Source organism: Arachis duranensis, chromosome 1 (assembly GCF_000817695.3).
Source record: "Arachis duranensis cultivar V14167 chromosome 1, aradu.V14167.gnm2.J7QH, whole genome shotgun sequence".
Classification (NCBI taxonomy): Eukaryota; Viridiplantae; Streptophyta; class Magnoliopsida; order Fabales; family Fabaceae; genus Arachis; species Arachis duranensis.
The window spans coordinates 91,948,850-91,966,295 of record NC_029772.3 but is presented as its reverse complement, the minus strand read 5'-3'; the positions used below and the strand labels follow the sequence as shown (position 1 = coordinate 91,966,295).

The window sequence follows — 17,446 nt, the reverse complement described above, 5'->3', positions numbered from 1 at the left end:
GGATCTTTTAATTTAAAAGGTACTTTTTTTTTTAAAGAAAAAGGAAAGAAATAAAAGAAAGTCAACTTCCATGTTGTGATAACGTGTCAGGTTCCAAAGTCCAAAGAGTAAGGTGAGCGCGTGAAGATAGAGCAAAGGTTTTCCGCCGCACCTATGTTTGGCGCGTCTTTTCACGCGCTAACCATTTCATCTTCCAGCTTCAGTTTGAGCTGCAGGAACAACTCTTCACGCTCTTCAATGGCCGCATCCACTGTTCGTATTGCCGTCGTCGGCGATGTGGTAAACTCTCTTTCTCTTCCTATTTACGAACTCAGCTTCTATTTTTCTCCATTACTCGAAAAAACTTGCTATTTTTACAACAATTCTACAAGTAATGCTCTTCGTGTTTTTCTTAAGCATGATTGCTGGAACTTAGAAGAAGATTCTAAGGCTCTTGAGTTTTTGCAGGTACTATTGTTGTTTCCTCTTTCTAATTTTGTTCATGTTGATCAGAAAAACTTTTGCCTTTTGCATATATATATAAAGTACTAATACAGGGATTCTCAAATTCCTATCTTTTTTCATGTAAAACAAAAAAATAAATAAATACTTTTAAATTTTCATATCAATTTATTTAACAAGCATTAGATGTAAATCCCATCTATTTATCTATCAATCTAATTTAGACTTATATCGAAGTGCAGCCAGATTTGGTGCTGTTTACAGGCAAGTTTTTTTGTTTCAGCTGATCAACAACCTAAAGCACTGTGATGAGTTTCCTAAATGCATTTTGGTGCCATTGTTCAAGAGACTGAGACCTAGAAAGGCACAAGCTGCAAGGATAAGGCTATATACATAATCCACCTTCCCCTTACCCCACTAGGTGTTAGTCTCATGCAGCCACTACTTCATCATGGACTAATTGGTACATATAAAGATGGTGTAACCTGTGAAAATTCTGCATTTAGATAACTGAGGAGTATTCCAGTACTATGACTTACACTAATAGTCAGACCCTTGAATAAATCATCATGTCACTTCATGTTGTGTTTATGTCCAGTTAATTTATCTTCATTATGTAACTGTTAAGGTTAACTATGATTTTTTTATTATGTGAGCTACCGCATTCTTATTGTTTCTTTCTTCTTTTGATTGTCCTCCTGTATTGATTTTTATTAGGTGATTTTGGTGATGAAAATGTTGAAGTTGTTCAGAGTGTAGCCAATCTTGAATTTCCTAAAGCAGTTATACTGGGAAACCATGATTCCTGGTTTACTAAGCAATTTTCTGGAAGGTAAAATTGACATGTTTGTCATAAAGTTGTTGTGAATCTATTTCTGTCCAGATAAATTTACTTTCTGGAGAGGTTCATGTGGTGAATCTAGTTCTATTTTGAACTAACACTTCAATTTACATGCCAGTGAGAAGGATAATGTGCAGCTTCAGCTAGAATGGTAAGAGTCTACAAGGAATATATTTATTCTGGGATATTCTTTTCCCCCTTCCAGCTGTTAGTGTTATGCTGTGCATATTTACCTTATAAGTATATTCTTGTTGATGCAATCTGTTGCTGAAATGCATTTTACAATGCCATGGGTGGCTAAAGAATTATCCTGTTATCAAAAGATAAAATAGTAGTGACATGATGGACCATTTTTCCTGGTCCATTAGAAGGTTCAAAAGATATTTTAAGACACTGATGTCTAGTTTCTCCCTGGGCATGAAACTTCCCATTAGAAGTTACAATTACTGTGGTGGAACAAGAATACTTAGCACCTTTTCCATTTTTTATTAAAAACGAAAAAAAAAAAAAACCTTTCATGGCTAGTTTCCTTCATAGATCACAATAATAATTTGCATTTTCCATAGTGTTCCTTAATCAATTTGTTGATTGCTGAATCTATTATTGTAAAACTCAGCCTTGGCGAGGAGCATGTGGCCTATCAACGTTTAGACTTTCCCATGATAAAAGTGAGTGTTGTTGGTGGACGGCCATTTTCTTGTGGGGGTAAAGCTTTGTTCCCCAAAAAGCTCCTGGCTGCAAGGTGTGTATTGTACCAAAAGCAATTTGATTTTCAAAAGCCTCAAAAGTCATATGGTCTATTGTGCCTTGTCAAGTAGTGGATCTATGTTATGTGAAAAGTTCTATAATTACTGGAGTCCCCATTATTGCTCAAAATCAACTCATCAAATTTAAGCTTTCTCTTAGATATGGAATTAAAGACATGGATGGAAGTGCTAGGAGAATCCATAAAGCTGCTCATGGCACACCAGAGGATCATTTTCTTATATTACTAGCACATAATGGACCTACAGGTGCAATAGCTTGCCAACTTTAATATAATAATATCAACTCCAAAGGTGCTTGCTAGTTTGGGGTATATAAAGATTGATTTTTTTTTATTTTTTTTGTAGGCCTTGGTTCTGCTGTGAATGATATATGCGGCAAAGATTGGGAATTTAAGGGTAATGGTGATCATGGTGACCCAGGTAAAACATAAGTTCGAGCTAGGTTGTAATTAAAGGCATCCCCTATTGTGTGTTTGGGCAGTCAGAATCAAGTTAGCTATCAAGTCTAGATTGTCTTTCGTTTCTATCAAGGCCCTTTTAAATTTTGGTGGCTATGCCTTGATTATTAAAATGCAAACTGTGAATATGATGTAAGAGACACAATGCATGCCACGAGAAATGAGATATTGTTTTGACTTAGTTTATTGTATAACAGATCTAGCACAAGCAATATCCATGATAAAGGAGAACAATCAAGTCTCTATTCCATTGGTTGTGTTTGGCCACATGCACAAAGAGCTGGCATATGGCAAAGGCTTTAGGAAAATGGTTGTAGCCGGCACTGACAACACCATATATTTGAATGGGGCCATAGTTCCTAGAGTCAAAACGTCGCTAGACGAAGTCAAGGGGAACTCGGATGATCAAAGTTCCCTTAACTCACCACCAGAGGCTGGTGGTACAACAAGAGTCTTTACTTTGGTTGTGATTTCAGAAGGAAGAGTTGTGAAGATAATAGAGAGTTGGGTCTCGGTTGTCAAAGACAGGACCACTTTAGAAGAAGAGCATATATTATTCGAAGGGAGTTAGGAACATCATTCCTCATCCTCCACATTTTAGGTCCTTTGCTTAAGTCACATCATATCATACTTGATTCATACACAAACACATGGTATTTAATGTTGACACCACGGTGTAGAATTGACATGTCTTGATAATAATTCTCATCTATATGGTGCTTTATAATTATTATACTTGTATTGGTACCTTTTCATTTATGTGGTAATCCAAATATGCAGGCTCTCTGTCTTTAATGTGTTACTTGCAGATAGAGGATACCCATATGTTTTGGTTAGTGATACAAATTTGGTTAAATTACATGTTGAATGATGTATGTGGGTCTATTGGATTATCCAGGTTGTTCCATATGCCGCCATGGTGCACATTATTTTTTAACCTGGTCCTGTCTCATGTCATGTGATGCCATTTTGTTGGCCAAATTTCACTTTCTTTTGCAACAAAGTACTACTGTACATGGATTCTGGGGTTGATGATAGGCCTGGTACTGGAATAGATCATTTTCCAGTTTGCTTTTTTCTCTGGACCCAATGACATTTTCAGTGGCTTTGGCTAAGGGGTTTGGGATCCCATTTGGTCATGAAATAAAATGCTTCCCATGACTTTATTTATTAGGTCCCCAAGGTAAAGGGGTAAAGAGTGCTGTGAGCTGAAGGTTGACCAACCTTTTTATTGATTTGATACTGGGAAAATTTCATCTTTCTCTTTTATTTTTCTATAGAAAAATGTGTTACTCACTTGAAGCTTGAAAGTAATGTCCCATTCTCTAGACTTCTTGAATTAACCATGCAAATTAGTGATTGACACATTTAAACTAATACCATTTACTGCCTTATTTTAATCATTCCTTTCTTTTTGTCAACACTAGCCTGTCATACACAGCAATAGCATAGCATCTCCATTATATTCCATTCTAAAGCATTGTCATTCTGTAAAAGTGTCTACTAGTATTATTTTTGCAGTGTCGTTTCTATCTTGCTTTCTAAGGTCTGGTTTGGTGCACCGAATTCCAAGCAGTCTATGGAACTTTTTTTGACTCGTCTAGTTCCCTTTACAGCATTGTATAACAGGGAGAGGGGGAAAAAGTGTGAAAAGAAAACTTAAACACTAATCACTTTCCTTGGTGCAACCATTGACATTGCCAAAAATTTGTTAATGACTTTATTATATAAATTTGGAGCATCATTTTATAATTGTATAGTGAATGTGACAGCAATTGCCCCCACTCTGCTGGCCTTACTTTACTGTCCAAGTGTCCTTACATCTTTGGTAGAGAAGAGGGTGTTGAGCAATTAGCATACTCCAAGTGAAGGACTCTCATTCATTCAAAATATTTGATAGAACATTAACATTATACCTTCATTTATTAGGATTCCTACTTTTCTATGCTCTAGGCCCCTCCTATTAAAGATTAGTCAATTAAATTTCTCAGTCACCCTCCTATCTAGCTTTCCTACCATAAAGCCAACATTTTGGCCTATCTACAATTATATATACCAGTACATTAATAGATATTAACGTGTCTCTTTATTTATTCTTTTATTGAAGATGTATAAAAATAATAAAAATAAAATATTTATAATTCAGTTAAGATATCTTAAGATTTAAAAATAACAAAGATAATGTTTTTTTATGAATTATTTATAATATATTTTTTTAAAAGTTGTATATATTATTTTTTTTTATCTCCATTATGTATATATACCGAGACAAATTGCCGACTAAACTAGATACTTCGATTTGCTTCGTCAAAATTAGTTGATTGCTTCGTTTTCCCTTATCATTGTAGGAAGATTATCCCTTATCTCATTGTCACTATCGAGTGCCATCGAATGTAGGGAATGGCCTATAAAACTATGAGTTTATATAAGAAATCATTAAATGAATAATGAGTGGAGATAAAAGGAAGAGAAATGTTGGTCATGCATATATTTGTGACCATTTAAGACTAACAAATATAGTTAGATAATCATTGACAGAAAATCAATCATTTTATCTCAATTATTTTTAGTGTTATGCCATATAAAAAAATGACAGTGTTATATTATCCAACAATTAGTCATGAGTCATGATCAACCGAAGGAGTAACTTGCTAATTATGTCAAAGCAAGTTTATTATGAACATTATAGCAAGTTGCCATAAAAGGGATAAGCTTGGTAATCATGTTGAGGATAATAGGGCCATCATAAACAATAATATGATCAATTATCTATTCACAAAGCAGAAAAATCAACTAATCAAGTACCATTGTTTGGTAAACCATTGAGCTTTCAAATGTTGAGGTTGACAGGGCACTTTTCCACGCTTTGAATGTTTTTACCATTGAAACGTTGTTAAAACTTATAGTATATATTAGCAGCATTTGAAATAATTACTCCTCTGATCTTTTTTTTTTACCTCTTAATGTGAAATTTGGTATATCATTAAATAATGATATTATCTCTTTCACAGTGTTAACGCAAAAATAAGAGATGATTAAATTGTATCGTTCTTTATTAAAAAAAAAGTTACTTTATGTTGACTAAATTATTTTCAGTCCTCCATTCGTTAATGCATAAATAGCATAATTAAGTGAAGTATACCAAATATATAAGTGTAAAACTTAGTACCAGTTTTTAAGAAGTCATCACCCAAACAGGTAGTTATCAATAATAAAAGGTAAAATTTTTTTATATTTAAAAAATAATAATTTTATTAACTTTACCCTTAAATCACCGTTAATAATATTAAAGTATAAATTTTATATAAAAAGTGGTAGAGGAGTATTTTTTTGTACTATTATGCAAGATGACAAAATTTTCCTGAATTTATCTAAAGACATATTTTTAAAATATATAAGAATTAACAATATATCTTTTAATATTTTTTAATAAAATATTTTTTTGTAATGCTTTTAAAATATATTCTTACGAGCATAAGTTTAGTAAAATGTATTTTTCATTCACTTATAAATACTTTGATTTGACAAATAAAACATTCAATTTAAACTCAAAATTTTAATATGTTTCCTATTAAAATAGAATCAACTCCCCTCAATATATTTAAAAAATAATAGTTTTCTTCTTCTTTTTTTTTTTCCTTTTGGGTAGTTAAATATTCATATAATTTTGAGGTTAAAAATTTTTATTATGGAAAATAAATGTATGTAATTCAATTCTGTTGATGTGTGCATGTATTTTATTTTGATATGTGAATCAGTAATTAGACCTATCGATTACTTTGTAATTTAATTTTTAAAATTTTTTAAATATTAAATTAGAGAGTCCGATTTATTTGTTATAATTTTTTTTTAAATTTATAAATCGAAAGATTCGACTTTTTGTTTTTTATAAATCGGATGGTCCGAATTTTATTTTTAAACAATTCAGAGAATCTAATTTTCACATTTTAAATAAAAAATTTTACATTTAAAAATAACACCCTTATTATTTATAATTCTAAAACACACCATTTCCACCACAGTATCAAAAATAATTTACGTAGTTTTGATTCCTTCGCTAATATACCATACTTTGATGTACCATATAAAAAAATCGAGTGTTCAAATAATTTCATCAGATTTGATGAAAGAAAAGAAAAGAAAAGGTGAACAAGGAATGTCTGACTCTGACAATCTTGACTGCCCCTGCCACCTTTGACCTCTCTTAGAAGATCCGCTACTCCATTTGACCAAATCTTAGCCGTCCATCGTCTCAAATCCTCTTTTCTCGTTCTTTCTTTTGTTGTCGTTCCTCTTATCCACAGTCCCTTGGTTTTTGTATGATCCGCTGGAGTATTAGCTAATTTATTTAAGTCAATTGTCCATATCGCCCCCACAAGCCTTTAGTATTTAGAAATGTGCATTTTTTGACCCCAATAAATTCCCAAATATAGTCAAAAGAATTACAAAAATGAGCATGTGAAAATGAATAACATGGAATATCATTTTATGCTTATATATTTTCATTTAAATTTATGCATTATACATTGAATTGTACTTCTGGCTTACGAATAAAATGTCGTTAACTTGAGTCTTATCCTTATCTATTTTGGTGAAAGGATTGATTTTCCCGCTGGTAGCTATCTCAAGGGGACAATAAATATTAAATATGCCCCTCTGCACCTTGGGGGCATGAAAATCCATATCAAGCCATAATCAATGAAGAAGGGTAAGTTTGACTTTTCATTACAGTAACCCCACAAAACCAAAGGGTAGACACGCAGAAACTCAACACCCCACCCAGCTTTTCTCTTTTATCAAAACCACGTGTAGTTAAATCTAGAATTCGAAATTAAATACATTGATTTTTTCCAAATTAAATCCCGAATGAACATAAAGCAAGCATGAATGAAAGAATAAGAAACCTTAAACTAGGTTATTAATTAGTATAATCTGAATATGAATGAATTAATTAACGTAAATGAATGAAGGGGAGAGAGAGAGAGAGAAAGATGATGTTATGTGTAGGAAGCAGAAGTAGTTGTTGGTAGTTCCAGCTCAGGCGCTTAGGTCGGATCTATATCCATCTCTCACACACACTAACAAGTTCCAAGACCTTTCTTCTTTCTTACTACACACACCTCTCTTTCTTTCATGTGAGTGATTAATGGGGAATGTGACGGGCACTGTGGCGGCTAAATTTGCCTTCTTCCCGCCAGAGCCCCCCACTTACGACGTCTACAGGGACGACGACGGCACCGTGGTGTTCTCCGGTCTCACCGCTGACAAGAACGTCGACGTCCACTTGCTCGACACCAAGGCCGGCAACAAGATAGTCGCCACCTTCTGGAAACATCCATTCGCCAGGTTCACCTTCCTCTACTCCCATGGCAATGCCGCTGACTTGGGCCAGATGCACGACCTTTTCATTGAGCTCAGAGCTCACCTCCGTGTCAATATCATGAGGCACGTTTCTATTTCTTTTCTTTTCCTTTCTTCCCTGTTTCCGTTCCTTTTTCTAACTGCCTTCTACGTGTTTGCAGTTATGACTATTCCGGTTATGGAGCATCTACAGGTAAGGTAAGTCAAAGTCAAACTGCATTCATTCATTCATTCATTTCCTTTTGTATTCTTAAATATTTGATTTTATTCGAAACTATTACTGTGACAGCCATCTGAGTTCAACACATATTACGACATAGAAGCTGTATATAGTTGTTTGAAGAACGAGTATGGGATTAAGCAAGAAGAGTTGATTCTGTACGGTCAATCTGTGGGGAGTGGACCCACACTGCACTTGGCTTCAAAGCTACACAAGTTGAGAGGTGTTGTCCTTCACAGTGCCATTCTTTCTGGGATAAGGGTCCTCTACCCTGTCAAGATGACATTTTGGTTTGACATTTTCAAAGTAAGTTTCTCTGTTTATGTTCTTCTTCTTTCATGATTGTTAATTAATTGCTCTCATACTATTCACCTGTGTGTTCATTTCTGTATTCACAAAATAATCTCTTTTCATCATTTCAGAATATAGACAAAATACGGCATGTCAATTGTCCAGTGTTTGTTATACATGTGAGTATAGTGTATCCCTTTCTATTTACGTTTCTGCAATTATGTCTCTTTCTTTGCTTAAACTTCACAATCACCTTCTTTCGTGATGCTTTTATTTGTTGCTAGCTCTGACAACGGTTTCTTCGTATAGAGGCTTTGTTAGGCCTAAATAATAAAAGGTGGGGAGGGGTGGATTCTGGGAATTATTTAGATTGATTTGTAAAAACGGATGATGCGAATGTTAATTAATTAAACTGAAGGCTTGATTTGATTGCAAATGTCCCACAAAGCAAATCAATGATCCTTAACCATATTAGACTTTTCCTTTCAAGTTTCAGCTGATTTGGTTGGACTTTAACTTTTCTACTTTTCCAAAGCTTTCTTGGTGCTTGTATCGAAGTTGTACTTCTCTTTTGCTTTTGGTTGTTCTGCAAAATGTCCTTTAGATTATTTTACCAAGATGGTAAAATTTTGACTCAATATCGTCACTTTCATAAATTATAAGACCCAAGATGAATTACTGCTGCAAGTAAAAACAATGTGCCGTCGGTTCTAGGGTGAAATTGAAATATCAGAAACTGGAGATATCAATTAATATTATTTGAAATTATCATGTTTTCAAAGAGTTTGACTATATAAGTACTACTCAAAGTTTACATTCATTGGTGAATTTACGATGGCAATATACAGTACCACATATAAAACATGTATATGTTATCCAGTATCATGCGTGTTTAATTTGAAGGTTGATAGTCATACTTCTATTGTATCATAATATAGAAGGGAGTGGTAAAATAGATAATATCTGTCATCAAATTGAAACTCTGTACATTTAGACACGTGCTTTTGATACATTCCTTTTCCAGATGCTTCTCCCATCATACTTTTTAGGGGTATTGTTACTTTAGTTAGTATGGCCTACTCATATTGGAGTTGCTAGCACTTTGTGCTTTTGTCCTATTGTGGAAGAAAGTAGAATATTGCCTTAGCATACATAGTTCAAGCATGTGAGGAAGAAGCCTCAATAAGGAGAGTAGAGCAGATGCACTTGTAGAAGCCTTCCCCATGTGACTATGGGAGATTAGATATGTTTTGTTGTGTTTCCTTGTGTGATTGTTCATTAATTCAATACTCCATAAAGCTGACATAGTAACATAGATATTTTTCTTCATGGTATATGTAGTCTCTTAACGAAATAAATCAACACCTTGTACCACTAATAATTTTTTGTGTGGTAATGGATTACGTGCAGGGAACGAATGACGACATTGTTGATTGGTCTCATGGAAAAAGGTTGTGGGAACTATCCAAAGAAAAATATGACCCCTTATGGGTTAAGGGTGGAGGCCATTGCAACCTTGAAACATTCCCAGAGTACATAAAGTATTTGCGCAAGTTCCTAAATGCAATGGAGAAACTCTCACTCACAAAGCAGACAAACAAACAACTCACTCAAAATCCTAGTATTACCGAATCCAGACATAACAAATGCTTAAGATTTGGTAAAAAATAGGAAACAAACAACTCACTCAAAATCCTAGTATTACCGAATCCAGACATAACAAATGCTTAAGATTTGGTAAAAAATAGGTTGATGTTTTATGAGGTTTTTGCATGCAGGGAATCACAGCCAAGGTTTAATTGGTTGTTGAACAGAATGACAGTAGTACTTTGCTGTGCTACTTTGATTCACTATTATGCAGATAATCAATTGATTGATTAGATTTAAATCCAAAAAAATGATGTCATGTCTTTAGATCCAAATCCTGTTACCATATTTAGGTGGAGAACTGTTTGCTTGGTTAATATAATTTAAACTTTTGATTTTGGTTAAAAAGTTATGTATAGGTCATCATCATTCTCCGAAAAACATGTCTTCTCCCTCATCTTTAGGCTAATCTCACTGGTTTGTTATGTAATTACATTTTATATGATAGGCATGTCTTAAAATGCATGGTTACTTAACCAACTTGGGACATAGTCTAAAAACACTGAAAGCTGTGATTTAAGTTCAAATTTATTAGCATTGTATGGTTTAACCAAAAATTCAAAGGAATGAGTAATCTGGACAGCTTTTATGCATCAATTCATAGATGAGATAGAAGAATTATTGTAGAAGGTAACCTATTAAAAGTCCTGAACATGGTCAAATGAATGAGTGCCCTATCTAATAAAAGTCCTGAACTAACAAATGAATGATTATGATTACATGACAGAACATAGATCAATGTGGAAAAGAACCGGTATCATACTCTCAGCACCTGATAACAATTAGTTGGTGAAAAATTGCATCATTCAAGGGAAATCTTTTAGCACCATCTCTGCCCTAAATTAAAAAGGCCAACTTTGCATCATTCTCCATCTTATCCATTCCAAAAGATTTTCCCTTTCTGAATCATTGATTCAATTACGATCAAAACACATTAACAGAACGGTGCACTTGGGAACAAGTCAAGCCTTGGTGGTTCAATGAAAAAAGAGAACAAATGAATGAACAAAGAGAAGAAGATTAGTTCACAAAAAGAAGAGCAACGGATTAGACCAGAATGAAAACAAGTTTGAGTGGTTATCTATCGGATAAGGAAGAACACGTAGTGGGTTTTATGGGAGTTCTAGTCAACGAGATTTCAAGCAGTGCAACAATACTAATAGGAGGAGCTGGAATTCGCCACAAGTTGTAAGAATAGTGGAATGGATCAATGAAAGCGAGAACACAAAGGGGAGTAGAGGTTTGAATAAAGCTGGAAGCGCAAAGCATATGTTTCAAGGCCAATTATATGGTGCTTATGAATTGGTGTCTAAATTTTGCCTAACTTACTTTTTGTAATAAGTTTTAATTTTTTAAAAATTATTTATTGTTATATATTTTAAATTAAATATTATTTTTTAACCTTTTTTAGTAAATAGGCAACATCTTTTAGGTACCATAGTATTCACCATGTTTCAAAATGTGGCTATCCAATTTAAAAGAAGGGAATGTCTAAGGTGGGGAAAGTATCTTCTAGACCTTGATGAACCAAGTAAAAATATTCCAAACGTGTGGCTCAGATTAACTCTAGATATAAGTTTTCTATAATATTACATGTGCCCAATACTTACTCTAATTATGAACCGGTATATTGTGGTCTGGTTAGACCAATGGCATAATGACTGGTTCCGTGAGAGAGAGAGTGGTGGCTTTGTAGGGAAGATGAAGATGGAGATGAAAATGAAGGTGAGGCCTCACTTTGTTGGGGACTGGTGTTTCCCTTTGTTGCTATTTCTTTTGACGCCGTTTTCGCCGAATGGAATGGGGACGGCTGCACATAACCTGTTCGATGGAATGCTTATGAACGGGAGGTCATTATAACCTGTTCGATGGAATGCTTATGAACGGGAGGCCATTGGGTTGCCGAAAGAGAGGTGGAGAATCTTGCAGGATTTGAATGTCGGGATTTATCACGCTCTGCAGACTATCATGGCCTGCTGCATGCTGTATAACCTGTGCCAGATTGCGAGGGAGCCAGAACCAGAGCTGTGGAAGGAGCCGGATGAGAATGGAGGGATCACAGCAGCCGAGGGTGATGGACAGTGAGAAGTCATTGTACTTCTTTGGGGAGAGCTTGAGACAAGCTCTTGCTGATGACATGCACCAAAAGCTTTCATCAAGATAATTTTCATTGAATTGATAAGATGGTCATTATTACCACTCACTGAAGCAAAGCTAATTTAAACTCTACAATGCATATCTTAACTTATTGATCTGGTAAACTGTACTATTTTACAATTTCAGCACCTTCAAAAGAATCATTAACTGTAGTGGGGTTGTTCTCTTAAGAGCATGTGCCACAGATTTAAATATGATTTGATTGATTGAGCCATTCCAGGAATTGCAAATTTGTATATTTTTTTGCAGCACACTTTGATACAAGTTCAAATATAATTTGTTTGATTTGATTGAACCGTCCCACAAATCAGCATATAGAAAATTCAATATATTCAAATGGCTTTGATTTCAATCTTTTTTCCTGAACTTTTGCAAGACTGCTACTAGACACACCATGTAATGTATCCAGTCATGAAGAACCACATGAACAGGGATAGAAAGACCGAGCCCAAGTTCCTAAAACAGCATTTTGAAGAAATATTATTGTGGTGATTAGCAGGTAACCTAATATGAGAGATTCTACAATTGCTGGATTGCAAGTTAACCTAATAGAATTGAAGTTTTTCTTTTTAACTTACCGATGCAAGTTCTTCATGCCGAAGATCTTCTTGGTCGACGATTTTTTGGGGAGGCCATTGAAACCCTACATTTAAATTTGGCCCACATATTAATGAAAATTTATTTGTAAATTTTTATTATTTGTGAATCATCCCTATATTTTTTGTTAATTGCATTTATTACTTGGTCTAAAAAATACTTTTCCCACTGAAAAAAGCTCCTTAAAAGAAATGTGACAATAAATAGTAATGTTATAAGGTGGATGGGCATCACGATTGACATGATCATGGTAGAGGAAGTGAGAACATGAATGCTACTGTAGGTGTGGGCATCTCAATGTTATGTGTTTCGGTTTGCAGTAAGTGAGGTTCATTTAGTTGGCATTTTGATATTAAAATACTTTGAAACAGGTAGTGATAGGTGAGACTTTGGTTGTTTTGTGAATTAGTCATTGTAGTTTTATTTATCTTTGATGGCAATGCCAAAGAGAATAAACTGGTGTCCGATACTAGTTTTTTTTATAAATTGTCTCATCTTTTAGAGTCGAGCTTGTAACAAACAATCTAAAAAAAATAAAAATTTATTAAACAAAAAATATGAAAACTAAAATAAAAATTCCAAAATTTTAGATAAAACTCAAGAAAACAAGAGAAAGAATGATTGTGTCCAAAAATTCCAATTTTAGATAAAACTCCAGACAACAAAAGAAAACAAAAATCCCAATCAAGTGTATGATGAGGTCAAAGATAAGAAAAATTATTGGATTTCAAAACAATGAATAAAATTTCATCTGGACAGGATACAACATTGTTTAAAATTTCTTTGAATCTAGAAGATGAGGGAAAAAGTGCACATCTTGAGAGAGGCAAAGGAACCAAAAAAAAAAAGTACCAATGAACAAAAAAATAGAACAAGAATACGATAACATAAGAAGCAATCAATAAGGTTCACAATAATCCATGGGTAAATGTGATAGAAGTTAAACAAAGAAAACAAAAATAGTAGTATACCTTGATATTGTTTGAATCAGATTTGAAATGTTTGAACTATTTGCTTTATTCTCTTTTGTAAGTAAAAACTAAAAAAGTATAGGTTCAAATGTTCTGGGCAATTACCTATAATTTTACCCAATTTTCAATTATTAAATTCCTATATCATATTTTTTTTAAATTTTGTCTCTATTAACATTAAATGTCTAAAAAAACGTTTGTAAATTATAAATTTACTTATCTATCCATGTCTCCCACTGTCATTGCTTGCTCCCCATTACTTTTCCCACTCAACTCTTCTTCCATCACAATTCCATAGTCAATTTCATCTCCTATAACCTCATCATCATTAAGCATTCTGCCTGCCGAATTCTCCTCGTCTATTTCTTGATCATCTTTCTTAGAGACATTAAGTCGAGCATCTGCTGAACGTGACTCATCATTCTTCACAATCCCTTGTTCCAAACTACCATTTGATGATATCACACATTTCTCATAATTCTTAATCACATTTTCAAGACCATCCTTTTAACTGTTCCTCATCTTCATCAAGAAGCATAGGATATTTATGATGATAAGGAATAGGGAGCAACCTACTCATCAGTATCTGGGTACAAATACGGCTTGCCAAGAAGAATAGCAACGGCCTCCCCTTCTCCACACTCTCGTTCTTCCTCTTCTTATAGGTGGAAAAGAACCATTCTCTCGCACCTAATAACAATTAGCTAGTGAGAAATTACATCATTCAAAGGAAAATCTTTTTGTACTATCTCTGCCCTAAAAATTAAAAAGGCCAACTTTGCATCATTCTACATCTTATCCATTCCAAAAGATTTTCCCTTTCTGAATCCTTAATTCAATTACAATCAAAATACATTAATCAAAATACAATCGAGTGTGTTGCATCTAGGGATTAAAACCTCTGTCTTGGTCTCCACCAGAACCTGGTGCTTGGAAGTTAAATTGTGATGGGAGTGTGAACTTGGGGGATGATTGTGCTGGTTTTGGGTGGGTAATTCGCGATAGCTCCAGTCAATGGATAATGGGATGCTCAGGAAATTCCTTTGGATCTAGTGTCATCAAGATGGAGTTGTGGAGTATATGGAAAGGTTTGGCTTGGGCTTGGGAGGCGGGTCTTAAGCTTGTTGTCTGTGAGACAGATTGCGCAGCAGCTTTTGAGCTAGTGACTGGTTGGTAAGTTCCAACTGATCTTGACTTGAAGCTAAGAAGGGATTGGGATATTCGTTTTGAGCTTATCCCGAGAGAAGCTAATGTCGTGGCAGATCAGTTGGCAAAGATAGGACCTGGAGATAGCAGAACTGATGAGATTCACCTTTGGCACCAGCCACCAGAGATGGTTTGTCCTCTCTTATTGTTAAGACGCTAATTTTTTTTCTTTTTTTTTTTTCTGCTCTTTTGTTTTTTCTCTTAGTTGTTCACCAAAAAAATACATTAACCAATCAATTTACATATATATATTATATATATAAATAGAGCACGTTCAAACTCAAATGCAATTAAACAATCAAATATCAAAACAAGATCAACATACACTTTAACCTATGCTATGATTGGGCGGCACCAGCCTCTTCTTCGAGCTTCTTGACATAGGCCTTGAGAACCATTACAACGTCCCTGGCCGGAGCCTGAAGAGTGCTGACGAGAGCAGAGGCGGGGCTCTTCAATGATCCCAATAAATTGGCATAAATCTCAGCGCGCGTGGGCAAAGTCTCAAGCTTTTTGAACTCATCGGGGCCGTAGAACTTGCCTTCGAAGACTCCACCGGTGAAATCGTTCTCTTCGAGCTTCTTCTCTTTCTGGAAGTCTCTGTAGGGTTTAATGGCAGCAGGGATCTCCTCCGTGTGGACGAAGAGCCACACGTTCATGCCCTTCATGCAGGGTTTCAGGGTCTCCCAGCGCGTGCCCTCCACCGCCTTGTACACGAGCGTGTTCTTCGCGACGAGGAGCTTCGTGGTTTCGGGGAGGGATTTTCGGAGCTCCTGGAACTGCTTCACGGTGAATCCCTTATAGTTGATGCCAGCGAGGAGGTAGCAATTCTCGAGCTGCTGTTTTACGGTTTCGACGGTGGCTTCCTTCTTGGTGCGGGAAATGGCGGCGGTTATGGTGGGTAGGCGGTGGTTGTGGGGGCGGGGGAGGCGGAGATGGGTTTTGGAGGATGGGGGAAGGCTGAATGGATTAATGGGTCGTGTGAGGAGGTGGCAAGTTTGTGTCTTGGAATTGGTGGAGGGAAGGGCAAAGCTCATTACGGCGGTGGCTGTGGCTTCCATCGGGTGGTGTTGATAACGGAGATTAGGAAGAAGAAGAAGAAGAAGAAGAAGAAGAAGGGGAAGAAAAAGAAAAATTGGGAGGCTCTCTTATCTTATCGTTACTTCTAATGTCTCACTCTCAGTTGTGGTGCTTGGCTATACTACGGTGTCCTTTTTATTTTGTAATTTTCACCAATCAAAATTGCAACCTTTTGTAATTTTATTTTAAATTAAATTTTGATACAATAAATAAATAATAAAAAATACTAAAAATTACTAGTCACTAAAATTTTCTCATAAATTATTTATACCAATACCATTATTCAATCACATTTTAATACCTTGACATTCATGTATCAATACTTTTATTTTCAGTCACATTTACTGTTAGGCTTTGTTTCGATATAGAGAAGAAAACAAAAAGAAAGAAAATAAAAAAAATAAGAAAAAAATAAATAAAAAAGTAGAGTTATTTGTGTATAGTTTAGATTAAGAAAAAATGAATGAAAAAAAATAAAAAAAAATTTTATATTATTTGTAATATATATAATATTTAAATATAAATTTCTATTATAATAATATATTAAAATTATTAAAATCAAAAGGATAAATATAGAATTTTAAGAATAAACTACCATTTGTACTCACAAAAGTTGAAAACGCTAACATATTTATTCATAGAAAAAGAAAATTATCATTTATACCTATGAAATATAAATTTTTGTTAACAAAACTATTCAAATCCAAATTATTTATTTGAAATTTCCAAATTACTCCACCACCACCACTTACTCCACACCATGGCCACCACTTTTCCAATTCCAAAGCCACCACCGAAATTCTTCTTCACCACCATCCTAAACCCTAATTACCACCATCACTCAATTCAAAGGCACCACCACCTCATTTCCTTCATTATTACCATCACCACCATCACCATTATATCTCCATTATCATCTTCTTCACATAAAGCAACAACAACAACAACAACAATAATAATAGAAAAAGCAAATTGTCTGAGACCACGGCACTACCACCGGCGAACACCAAGCTGTCCCCCCTCACTCGATTTTCACTCTTCTTCCTCTCTCTCTCGCCCCTTCTTAGCTCCTCTGCGTAACCACCGCTACGGCATTCAACAGTCGCTGGCGCCGTCAAGTCCCACCCAACCTCTACTCGCCGCCGCCGCGTCCTTTCCCCCTTTCTTTCCTCCTCCACCCTTTTCCTCTCTTTTTCTTCTTCTTCCTCTTGCCTCACCTCCGCGAGCCCAGGACCACCGTCGCAACTTTCCTCCTCCACCCTTTCCCTCTCTCTTTCTTCTTCTTCTTCTTCTTGCCTCACCTCTGCGAGCCTAAGACCACCGTTGCATTCTGTTTTCGCCGCCTTTTACAATCCTAGAGCCGCTGCCACTGACTGATCGCTACTGCTGCCCCAACCCATTCCAGCTAG

General features: G+C 35.3%; 3 protein-coding genes across 5 annotated transcripts; 2 read left to right on the top strand and 1 right to left on the bottom strand.

Moving 5' to 3' along the window:
- Positions 1–63: 63 nt before the first annotated feature.
- Positions 64–3,309, top strand: LOC107458942 (uncharacterized). Of its 2 annotated transcripts, none has more exons than XM_016077159.3 (9): positions 64–279; positions 397–447; positions 684–705; positions 1,159–1,273; positions 1,401–1,433; positions 1,899–2,024; positions 2,189–2,295; positions 2,395–2,469; positions 2,705–3,309. In XM_016077159.3, exons 1-9 carry the CDS (start codon positions 154–156, stop codon positions 3,076–3,078), a joined length of 1,029 nt encoding a protein of 342 aa, XP_015932645.1. In that variant the 5' UTR covers positions 64–153; the 3' UTR covers positions 3,079–3,309. The 2 variants fall into 2 exon arrangements, with proteins under 2 accessions (XP_015932645.1, XP_015932658.1); XM_016077172.3 differs by having other exon boundaries at positions 684–904.
- A 3,869-nt stretch (positions 3,310–7,178) lies between these two features.
- LOC107458971 (uncharacterized) lies at positions 7,179–11,292 on the top strand. 2 transcript variants are annotated; one of them, XM_052257218.1, is made up of 5 exons: positions 7,182–7,952; positions 8,030–8,066; positions 8,158–8,394; positions 8,511–8,558; positions 9,790–11,292. In XM_052257218.1, the coding sequence occupies exons 1-5, from the start codon at positions 7,654–7,656 to the stop codon at positions 10,048–10,050; spliced, it is 882 nt and encodes a 293-aa protein (XP_052113178.1). In that variant the 5' UTR covers positions 7,182–7,653; the 3' UTR covers positions 10,051–11,292. The 2 variants fall into 2 exon arrangements, with proteins under 2 accessions (XP_020980468.1, XP_052113178.1); XM_021124809.2 differs by lacking the exon at positions 8,511–8,558 and having other exon boundaries at positions 7,179–7,952.
- Positions 11,293–15,182: 3,890 nt separating this feature from the next.
- LOC107458981 (50S ribosomal protein L10, chloroplastic) lies at positions 15,183–16,140 on the bottom strand. The gene has a single exon (XM_016077200.3). It carries the CDS (start codon positions 16,016–16,018, stop codon positions 15,296–15,298), a length of 723 nt encoding a protein of 240 aa, XP_015932686.1. The 5' UTR covers positions 16,019–16,140; the 3' UTR covers positions 15,183–15,295.
- Positions 16,141–17,446: the final 1,306 nt, after the last annotated feature.

Coding starts and splice junctions, on each gene's coding strand:
- LOC107458981 (XM_016077200.3), bottom strand. CDS start 16,018: ATGGAAGCCACAGCCACCGCCGTAATGAGCTTTGCCCTTCCCTCCACC.
- LOC107458971 (XM_052257218.1), top strand. CDS start 7,654: ATGGGGAATGTGACGGGCACTGTGGCGGCTAAATTTGCCTTCTTCCCG. Junction 7,953..8,029: donor CTCCGTGTCAATATCATGAG/GCACGTTTCTAT, acceptor ACGTGTTTGCAG/TTATGACTATTCCGGTTATG. Junction 8,067..8,157: donor ATGGAGCATCTACAGGTAAG/GTAAGTCAAAGT, acceptor TTACTGTGACAG/CCATCTGAGTTCAACACATA.
- LOC107458942 (XM_016077159.3), top strand. CDS start 154: ATGTTTGGCGCGTCTTTTCACGCGCTAACCATTTCATCTTCCAGCTTC. Junction 1,274..1,400: donor ACTAAGCAATTTTCTGGAAG/GTAAAATTGACA, acceptor TTTACATGCCAG/TGAGAAGGATAATGTGCAGC. Junction 2,025..2,188: donor AAAAAGCTCCTGGCTGCAAG/GTGTGTATTGTA, acceptor GCTTTCTCTTAG/ATATGGAATTAAAGACATGG.